Genomic DNA, 10,921 nt, shown 5'->3' with positions numbered 1-10,921 from the left:
TAGATTACATGTTTTCACTTTCTACCGCAAGAATGACATTTCCCAAAGAAGTGACATTTAATCTGTAAGCTCCCTAAGTTTTTGATGAACTTCTATATATCTGTTTCATGTTGAAAAATAAGGTGGAAAAAAAAAAAACATAGGAGAATAATAAGAATTTTACACAATGACAATCTACCAAAGAAGGGTCAGCCCACATTAGGGGGGATAGAACTTGTAAGGAATCATTGGAAGTAAGTTCACAAAGTAAGTTGCTGTGCAAAAAGAAAAGGATTTAAAATCCCAAACTCCTGGAAAGAGGAATGCTCAAAATATATGCACAACCATCTTACCCTCAGAGTTTAGGTTTTGCTGTATAGCCCGCGGTTAATGGCATCGGGAAGGAAAATGTTTTTCCCTGGGTGACCCCGGGCGAGGCGGGCACCGGCGGGAGCGGCGGCCCCATCAACCCCGCCTCGCTGCCTCCTGGCGACCCGCAGCTCATCGCGCTCATCGTGGAGCAGCTCAAGAGCCGGGGGCTGTTTGACAGCTTCCGTCGGGACTGCCTGGCCGACGTGGACACCAAGGTAGCCGCGGCCGCCCGGGCCCAGGGGAGCGGGGCTGGGCGTGGGGCGCCGAGGTGGCAGCTTTGATTTCCCAAAGCCCCAGAGCAAAACAAAGGATGGGTTTAAAATCTCGGCAGCGAGGTGTCCCGCCGCTGGGGGCAGTACTGAGAGCCTGAGCGGTGCCCACGTGGGCTCCCTGCCCGGCCACTTGGCCCGCTGGGGTTTTAGCCCGGTCGCTTCTGCGAACTGGGGAGTTCCAGGCGGATTTTAGGGCCCAGACCCTGTCTTTCCCAAGTAGGAACTGTTTTAAGCCCCCCAATAACAAGCGAACCTCAGTATGTTAAGAACAGTGGAGAAAACCTCGTAGGTAAGCAAGAAGGCTTCAGAGTTTCCACCCTTTCCCTATTCACTAAGGAGCGACCGTAAGCAGCGTATGATAGCTGCGTGCTCTATTGTTCCTGCCTTTTCTCTAGCTCAGTGGTTTGCAGACCTTAGTAGCAGTTGAATTAAGGTAAGTTGTAGAAACAGCACTCATTTTGTACTCCGTCATGGGTTAAAGGGGATTTGGTGCCTAATCGATCCTGATGCCATAAGCCAGATCCCCCCAGAAAAACGCTATTTCACCTTATCTACGTGTTGTGGCTGCTCGGGTTCAAAGAAGTAACGTGTGTTAAGTGTCAGACACGCAGTAGTTGCTGAATTGTTCATTTTCTCCCTCTTCAGAACTTCTCGAATGAGACTTTGGTTGTAGGGTTAGGAGACTCTGATGCGGCTCCTCCAGAATAGTGATTTCTCCTCCCTTCCTCTTATGGAAATCTTGTGCTTACCTCACAAACAAGACCGTGATCTTAAATTAGACCTTAGGATAGAGTAAGACCTGTCTTCTTTATTCATTGAACATTTATTGGCCTATAATTGCTAGACAGTCACTATCCCATCCTCGAAGCTTATGCTCTGGAAGTGAACCCTGAGTGGGCAACCAGGCAGTGTACATGTGTATCCATAGTAAGTAGTGTAACTATTTCACTCTTCCAAGAGAAAAACCCAGGTAGAAGGGCTGTTCTAGAAACAAAGTGTTTAATTTTCTTAAATACTTAAGGGTCCCAGTAGGTATTGACAGAGCTTTCTCCCTTCCCAGAACAAGTTCTCCACTCACATCATGTTCCGTTAGGTTTTATGTGGCTTGAACAATGTACACCTGTGATTTTAAAACAAAAACAAAAAATGCCTAGTGCCACCTCCTCCATGGTTTACTTTCCACCGCTTCAGTACTGTCGCAGTATTGAAGTGCTTGTGCTCGGGTAATTCTTATTTGACTTCACAATGGCCCCAAAGCAAAAGAATAATGATGCTGGCAATTTGGATATACCCAACAGAAGCCATAAAGTGCTTCCGGTAAGTAAAAAGGTAAAAATTATCAGCTTAATAAGGAAAAAATAAATCATCTTTTGAGGTCACTAGTGTCTACAGTAAGAACAGCTCCTCTGTGAAACTGAAAAAAGAAAAAGAATCGTTTGTGTGTTGTATGTAGGGTTTGGTACCGTCTGGTTTCAGGTATTCACTAGGGGTCTTGGAACATTCCCCCAAGGATGAGGGGCGACTACTACACTGAGAATCTGTTGAGGAGGGCTGTTGGAGCCCTCCCCCACAGAGAGCTCCCCAGCTGTCCCTTCTGTTACCAGGTCGTTTTCACTCTTAAAGGTAGTGTTTTCCAGCATATCTTATCTGAGACAGCGATTGCTTTAGCCCAGTGGTTCTCAATGTGGTCTTTGGATTAGCAACATCAGCACCACCTGAGAACTTGTTAGAAGTGCACATTCCTGGGCCCTCTCCTAGAAAATTTAGGGAAAATCAGACAAATGGTGTCTGTAATTTACCTTGCAATGCATTCAAAAGCAAGTTAATAGAACAAACTGATAGGTGAAAAGACGGAGAGGTAGGTAGTACACTAAAACGTTGAGGGTGGGCACATTAGGGCCTTTGACTTCTTGAACCAGAGGAATTATTCTGTATCGCCTGGGCTTGTTACTGTTTGCTGGTAACGCTCATTGGCCTTTGTCCTTTTTTCAGTGAACAGTTTCTATCATCTCAAACCAGGTGGATTATTTTGAGTAGAAGATATAGTATCAGGGTTCATGGTTACAAGTGACATCTAATTCTAACTGCTGTACGTGAAGGGGGGAATCTGTTGCCCCTTGGCCTCCAAAGTAGGATTGAATAAGCAAACTGTGCCAAGGAGAGTAGGGATGCTTTGGGACTCCATATTCCCCACTGGTGCTGTGTCTTTCATCTCTGTGGTTCATGTCTGTTTTACTGTCAGAGTAGAGTTGTCCGTCTGGCTACTAGCAAATCTTGATTGCATTTCACAGCTGCTTCTTCTAGAACGAGACTATTAGCTCCAGTTCAGACTATCTCAGGGATTTGTCCCAACATGGCTCAGGCCCCCAACCTTGTGGGCAGAAGGTGGCACCCTCTCCCCTACTCTTGTGAAGAGGGGAAACAGTTGCTAGGCAGATAATACATGGTGTCGGTGGCTTGTACTCCACCCACCTCCCTGCCTTCCTCTCTCCAGGTTGATGGAGGCTTCTATGTTGGAGTCTACTCTCACCCTTTGGGCAGAGTCACTCGTGGAATCAAGGCCTGTTTCATTTGTCAACTGCATATCCCTGACTCTTAGCAAACTTTGCCACAATACTGCATAACAAACCGATCTCAGTGGCTAATAATGAGCATTTGTTCTCATTCTGATGGACCCGTGGGTCAACCAGAGTTCAGCTGATCTAGATAGGCCTCAGCTGGGCAGCTTGGCTGCAAGCTGCCTGGGCTTGGGTCCAGGCTGTGGGTTGTTGTTAGGCCTGTTGCACATATGCCCGGCCTAGGCCATGGGGCAGAAGCTATCCGCAACATGCCCTTATAGAAGAGCACGAGAGCCAAACTTGATAGCACAGCCACATAGCAAATTTCATTGCTCATCTTGGCATTGCTGGGTGGGGGCATCTTTGTTGCCCACAGGGGGAGGGCGAGAAGTGAGTGTTGAGCAGCAGTCCACACGATCACATCTGCTCTGGAGAAGGGCACCTGATGGCGTCCCAAGGTCTTGGAGGCTCAGAACATGTGTGCTCTGTGCTCCCCAGGTTCCTTCCTCATTTTGTTCTCCTCTTGTGCTGGGTCTGGACCATTGAGACCAAAAGTACCTCTCAAGCTCTCTTGGACCTATGCATTGCTTTCCCTTAGCCTTTCAAGTGCCCACAGACTTTGACTCCATCCTTGAGTCGAACTGAGGTTTGGGTGACCCTCAAGTTTATGCAGACTTCTCTGAGCTCTTGTTCGTTGCTGAGAGCACCCCAATGAGGTCAGCCAAGCAGTTACACCTCAGTTCTATAGATGGAAATAGACTCGGGGCTTGGGTGGCTTGTTGAATGTCAGCTCGTTGGGGGTGGAGCGGGGCTGGAAGCCGGCTCCTTTCCCTGGGAGACAGCCTAGGTCTAACCCCGTATTGTGCCATGTTTTGGTCGTGTGGGCAAGTTGTTTACTTTTTTTAAGCCGAACGTTCTGATCTCTAAGATGGGGGCTGGAGAGTATGAGTAGGACCTCCCTCCTAGAGTTACTTGGAAGTAAATGGAACCAAATAAGTAAAGCCTTTTTTCCTTCACCGTAAAGTGACACTCGTGTTAGCCATTAACTCTCGGCTGCCATGCTGCTGCATGGCAATCGCCATCATCACAGTGGAAGCAAGTTTAGCCTTGCGAATACACGTTGTTATGAGAAGCAGTGTTCTGAATGACTGTTTCAAAACTTCGGTGCGTGTAACTTCTGATCTTGCCTCCTCTTTTTAATATTTTAGCCAGCTTACCAAAATCTGAGGCAGAAAGTGGATAATTTTGTGTCAACACATCTGGACAAGCAGGAATGGAATCCGACGATGAACAAAAACCAGTTGCGAAATGGTCTGAGGCAAAGTGTGGTTCAGTAAGTAAGCAGAATGTACAGCTTTTGAAAAGGCCATCAGCACAAGGTCAGTGCACAGGAAGGCTGCCCTATCACTGTTTGGTCAAGGGTAGCAGTCCCTTCTGTGAGGTATCACTGCGGAGTTGCAGCAGTATCTCCTTGACTAATACTGAGGTTGGAGTAAGCAAAGCATTTAGTTGAAATCCTGTCCTGTCCCGCCCATGCAGGCCTCCTGGGTGCCCTTCCCACTGGGTGCCTCGCAGGGTGTTCCAGTCCAGAAATGTGCTCCCCACCTTTTGAAGTTTTTGAACGTCCATGTGAGTTTTGTACCAAGATATCAGTATTTGAATCTGGCAAAAGGAGCTGGGTCTTTATTCTCACAAGTAAATGTGAGTTAAATAAACTCTTGGAGTCCACCACGGCCACCACCTCTCAAGTGTAGTCACATCTTGTGGGTAGGCATAGTCTTACTAAAGTATCCTTCATAGTAGCAAACTGAACTTGGTTAATGAAGGTGCTGTTGATAGCTTATCTGAGTGACTCCAGCGTCACTAGGCACAATAGTGGAGGTGGAATTAATAACCTTCACTTAAGCATACTTTTTAAAAAATCCATAGTGGGCCAGGCATGGTGGCTCACTCTAATTCTAGCACTTTGGGTGGCCGAGGCAGGAGGATCGCTTGAGGCCAGGAGTTTGAGACCATACTTGACAACGTGGTGAGACCTTATCTCTACAAATAATCAAAAAATTAGCTGGGTGTGGTGGAGCATGCCTGTAGTCTCAGCTACTTGGGAGGCTGAGACAGGAAGGATAGCCTGTACCCAAGAGGTCAAGGCTACGGTGAACCATGGTTATGCTACTGTACTCCAGCCTGGGCAACAGAGTGAGACCCCAACTAAAAAAAAAAAAAAAAAATTCCACAACAGATACTTGCAGTTCAAAAGAAAGAAAAGGGACACAATGTTCACGCTCTCATCCTTTCTCTCTGTCCTTCCCTATTTACTCCTCATCTCCACATTGGCCAGAGGGAGCCTCCATTTGCAGTGTGACTTGAGTGCCTCCCATTTTTTTTGTGCACACGGACATTTCCGTATGTCACTTGAAAACAAAAATTAGATGATACTGTGGATACCCTTGCACATGTTGCTTTTCCAGCGGGTCTGATGGGCCATCTTTCCCTGTCCATGAGTAGATACCATCATTCATGAACTGGCAGTTACAGAGATGGAGAGCAGAGTAGTGATTGCCTGGGATTCAGGAAGGCGGGGGGTGGTTGTGACTTGACAGTGGTAGCACAAGGGAGCTGTGCAGGGAAGTGTCTTTACTGTGGTGCTTACATAAGACAACTTGTGATAAAGTTGCGCAGAACTACAAACACAAGTGAGTGCAGGTGCAAATCTAGCTAAGGGCTGGATTGTGCCATGCCATCTTCCTGGTTTGCGATGTCACTGTAGTCATGCAAGGTGCTGACATTGGAGTAGCTGAGTGAGGGTGCATGTTTCTCCCTGTATCCTTGTCTGCAACTTCCTGTGAATCTGTGATGATTTCAGACTTAAAAGTTTAGAAAAGTAGAAGAAGATTTTTACAAACAAACTAGCACTTGCAGCATGGCCAAGTGTTAGGAAAGAAACTTGATGTCAGAGACACCCAGTGCCTTGTCATCCTTGGGCCATCACCCGGTAGCTCTTCCTTTCTGTAGGGAGCAGACTGGCAGCACAGGGACCTTTCACAAGGAGCAGCAGCTGCCCCTTACTGAGTAATGATTATTACGTGTCTGTTGCTGGTCCTTCTGTATGTTCTCACCCATCTTCACAAAAAGCCCCTTTTCCAGCTGAAGTCACCAATCAGACAAGCTTGTGGTTATTCTGCCTTCTAAAGGATGGCCAGCATATTAGGAGAGTACATCAAAGCACTGAATCTTTCGAAATGCTTGGAAAGCCGCCATCGTGTGTGAAGGCTGTTACCATTGCTGTTAGTTTCCATGATGAACATGGATGCCATTCTTGAGGTAATGCATGTAGCACCACTTCTTGCATACCTTTGGAGATTTGAAAAAAGTGGACAGAACAAAAGTTCAGTGTAACAGATGATGGGGCTGTCCGTTGAGCACTGCCCAAGCTGAGAAATAGAGCATCACCAGCACCCTCCATCCCCCATATCTACCCCTTCAGAAGTTTACCATACTCCTAACCTTTGCTAATAATTTCTTTGCTTTTCTTCATAATTTTACCACCTGTGAATTTTTTCCTGCTTTTTAATTTGACTTAGAATATATTTATTCTGAAAACACAAATTTGACTTTAACGCAGGGACATTTCTTCATGAGTCTTGCTAACATTTTGAACTTGAGGCACGCTCTCCTGGTGTTTTGGAGTGAAGCCCTGCACTTGCCTCAGGAAGCTCTCCCAGATGAGATGCCACTGGCCTGGCTGCTGAGGTCCAGATGCCATAACCCAGTGCTGCAGCCTGAAGGGAACACCAGGTGCTACTGGTGAACACACTATGACTAATAAGTCTTTTCACTACTTACTGTTTGTTCATTTCAGCTTTTATAGGCTTTTGACAAGATTTCACGGTTCCCTCAAATGCTTTTCAAATCCCCAGGAAAGTGAGCTCCTCCTTCTTGGTGCTTTTGTTTTCCCTGGTCAGGTGTCTTGATGATCTGGAGCTCCTTTAACAGAGTTCCATGATCTAGGTGGTGTATGAACAACAGAAATCTACTCCTCACATTCCGGAAGCTGGGAGTCAAGACTAGGGTGCCAGCAAGGTCAGGTTCAGCTGAAGGCCCTCTCCCTGGCTGCAGACTGCCAGCTACTTACTCTTCTCACATGGTGGAAAGAGAGCTGGCCACCTTTTCGGGGTCCCTTTTATGAGGGCATGATTCCATTCCCGAAGGCCCTGCCCCATGACCGAATTATCTCCCAAAGGCCCTACCTCCAGATTTCATCACTCTGAGGATTAGATTTCAACGTAAGAATTTGGAGGGGAGCACAAACAGTCCATTGGCTTTTATGTCCAGTGAAGACAACTGACTCAGGAAGTGGCTTGTGACTAAGGAGAGATGGTATCGCTTGCTTCATAACTGACCATAGCCTGGTGCTGGCCTTGCTGTGTTTCACTATATTCATGTCCAAGGGCAGATGCTGTCTAAGGCGTGGGCCACCTGACAGTGTCTTCAGTGCTTTAAGGGTGGTGTGTTTACATCCAGGTTTCCTGTCAAGGAGTTATTAGTTTCCATTGAATCCAGGAGGCACCTCACACAGCAGTCAGCTTCCCCAGCTCCCACCTGTTTCTCGTCTTGTACTATGCATTTTTGCCCTTTGCTTTGCTGTTTGACAGACTATTGCCCAGTTACTGCCCACCCAGTTTTTACCCCAGCAGAGACTTAAATGGCCTGAGAATCCCAAGTCTAAAAGAAAAGTAAGGAAAACCTACCCACGTACTTGTGATGATATTTGAATATTTGAATCCTTTGAGGACACCAGTTTGAACCTGTATGGGCTGTTTTTCAAACTCTTCAGTTAGAATTTGTCTCCTGTCACCATAATCCTCCTCATTACCCTGCTCCAGGTGTTTGATACAGACATTGATAGATGCTGACTGACTTTTGCTCTTTTCAAAAAGGGTTTGGAGGTATAGTTTAACCCTGTAGGAGCTTAGAAACAGTTTGTTTCTTGTCTGTTTTCTTGTTTGCTTCAAAATTGCTTGTTATGTATTATGGGTGACAGCCACAGTTGACAGCCGTGTTGAATTGCTGGTGATGTGATCATTCTCAGTCCTGACTGGTTGACCTTGTGTAAAATGTCTGAGGATTAGTAACCAGACTATGCTGGAGACTGCTTCTGCTCTGGCTGTTAGAATACATGTTGAAGGAAGTGGAGTTAAAGTCAAGACTCGCTGGCTTCGACGGTATGATTTAGGATTTTAGCTACACATGAATCATCAGGTCCTTTCTCGCCATGTTGTCACTTGTTCTTTGTTTTTGGGGCAGTCTGCTTAGTTTTGTTAGGTTCCTTTGTACAAAGTTGGGTGGTAGTGGGTTAGGAGTGACAGATAGCTACGGGTTGTGAGTTTCCCTCCAAAGTGAAAATAGAAGAGCTTGAACTCTGTGTGCTAAGTGGATTGCCCTCTGAAAGAACTCCCTGGAAGGGCTGCAGCTCTGACCAATGGGACATTTTGGGGGCTCCCACATGACACATGTTGGGGTTTAGGATGAATCCCAAAGGAACCGCATAAGAGAATGGTCTTCTTGTCTCCGCAGGTCAGGGATGTTGGAGGCGGGAGTTGACAGGATCATTTCTCAGGTGGTAGATCCAAAGCTCAACCACATCTTCAGGCCACAAATAGAACGAGCAATTCATGAGTTCCTGGCGGCCCAGAAAAAAGCAGCTGTGCCAGCACCGCCTCCAGAACCCGAAGGCCAGGACCTTCCAGCTTCATCCCAGGATGCTTCCTAAGGTCAGTGTCCTGTCTTTCATCCATTGCACTGTCTCTGGTAGACATTGAAAATGGATAGGAAAGGGGCCAGCCACAATCAGAGTTTATTCAGAAGGTATTTACTGCAGATGGACTTAACCTACTGTCGTGAGTCATTTCTCACTGAGAACCAATTAGCAGTGTTTTCCTGTGCCAGTGACTGTTTGATTTTCTGGCCACCAGAGCTAAACATGTACACTATGAATAGATGCTTCATTAGGGACCAACCGGGACGGTGGGTGTGTATAAGGGAGGCTCAGATGAAAGACTTGTTTTTCTGAAGTTGTTTTAATGAGTCTCCCCTGGACATGAGCTAACTTGGCTTTGAGATTTTCATGTGAGATCAAGCAGTGTATTCTGCAATGGCATCTTCAGTGGGACTCAGAGCAGTTCTGTGCAGCTGGGTTTCTGTGCATTTAGAAGCAGTTTGCTTACCACTATCAATTACCATGGGATTCTTCTGTTATGAACACTCCACTCCGCTTTTAATTAAATTTGGAATTAAATGTAATTTTAGAAAACAGCTGAAAGTCCACCAAAGAATACTTTTTGTGTGTTTGGGGGGCATGAGTTAGATGTGAGCCATGATGAAGTTAGCAGGGACTCTCACTTGGCCGTTGTTGGGGACATTGGACTTTGCCTTGTCCCTGCACTCTAAGATCCTCTAAGATGCTCTTTTGAATACATCAGGAAGTGGGACGACTTGACCTTGGAGCATTGCGAGCATCTGGAGTGTCAAATTGAGCGTGCCAGAGTCCTATGGGGTACTTGCCGAGTAGTGGGGAGGGCTTAGCAACCCTCTAACAGAGGGATGGGTTTTTGTGCCTCTATTGGGAGAAGACCTGGAGTCTGTTATAGAGTATGGAACATTCATTCTTCTAGTTTAGTTGTAAATTCCTCTAGGAACATAAAAATAAGTGAATATAGTCTCATATGCAAAAGTAGCATTTTGATGTTGATTCTGTTTTCTTTTTAGAATATGTCTGGCACCTTTTGAGAGCTCCATTTAATTAATGGTGAAGAAGAGGTTTGGTTACATAAGAGTTCAGCTTCAGAATGAAGATAGGCCAAGGTCATCACTGATTTCAGGATTTTAGCCTGACTATGGGCAGTGTCTGGATTGAACAGAAACAAGTCTGGAGTGGGGGAAGTTGACCGTGGTATCTCCAGTATAGGCTGCTGTTTGACCAGCCTATCCAAGGGTATGATACCCGTAAATACTACTGAGAGATAAAGAAACACTACAGCAACCTGGGCTTTTCCTAAAACAGATTCTTATACTTGAATATGAAGACTTTGTGTGGACTTCAGGATTTGTGCTGTGGGACAAGCAACAGCTGCAGTGAAAGAACGTGATCTGTCCCAAAGATTATTTCAGAGAACTATGGCAACAAAGGTTAGCTGGGAAGCAGGCATTTGGCAGAGCTTATTTGAGATGCTGTTTCTCAGAGATCCTACAATGTACAAGCCATCAGGATCAGCTGGTTTTAGGTGGTTGTGATCTTGGACATGCATCTTCTAGCCAGTTTCCTCTCCCTTGAAAGAGAAACAAAACACGAAATCCTAGTGTGAAGAAGCCAGACTTGAGTGTGAGGAAGGACATTTGCAGGTTCCCTATCCAGGTTCTTCTTGTCCTGCAGGGCTAGTGAGTCTCCGTGTGTTTATTTTATGTCCATGTTGGTGTTTTTTAGAAAAGTGAATGGTCAACAGATGGCTGACGTTTTATAATAAAATCATTTAATACTCTTACTCTGTTAGCCCCTAGATCTGTAGCGGATCCAATTCATGATCACGTGTTGAATTTAGCTATCACATGTCTTTGGTCTCCTTCAATCTGGAATCTTCTCTGGGGAATTTTTTAAGACTACAGGCCAAATCTTTTTTTGGTTATCCCTCAGAAGTGGGCTTGTCTGGCAATTCCTCCCAGTTTGATGCAGATTCTGCACCTCTG

At 45.9% G+C, this 10,921-nt stretch overlaps 1 protein-coding gene across 1 annotated transcript in view; it reads left to right on the top strand.

Annotated features, from left to right (window-relative positions):
- Positions 1 to 10,719, top strand: part of LOC103265637 (biorientation of chromosomes in cell division protein 1) — a 19,934-nt gene extending 9,215 nt beyond the window's left edge. Inside the window, exons 4-7 of the mRNA XM_021715138.1 lie at positions 360 to 566; positions 4,390 to 4,514; positions 8,756 to 8,952; positions 9,947 to 10,719. Of these exons, the coding sequence (XP_021570813.1) occupies positions 360 to 566; positions 4,390 to 4,514; positions 8,756 to 8,951 (528 nt within the window). The 3' untranslated portion in view covers position 8,952; positions 9,947 to 10,719. The remainder of the gene's footprint in view (positions 1 to 359; positions 567 to 4,389; positions 4,515 to 8,755; positions 8,953 to 9,946) is intronic.
- Positions 10,720 to 10,921: the final 202 nt, after the last annotated feature.

This window comes from Carlito syrichta, unplaced genomic scaffold, assembly GCF_000164805.1.
Source record: "Carlito syrichta isolate Samal-C Ts95f unplaced genomic scaffold, Tarsius_syrichta-2.0.1 Scaffold306712, whole genome shotgun sequence".
Taxonomy (NCBI): domain Eukaryota; kingdom Metazoa; phylum Chordata; class Mammalia; order Primates; family Tarsiidae; genus Carlito; species Carlito syrichta.
The sequence above is the reverse complement of the archived record's forward strand: the minus strand, read 5'-3'. Positions and strand labels throughout refer to the sequence as shown.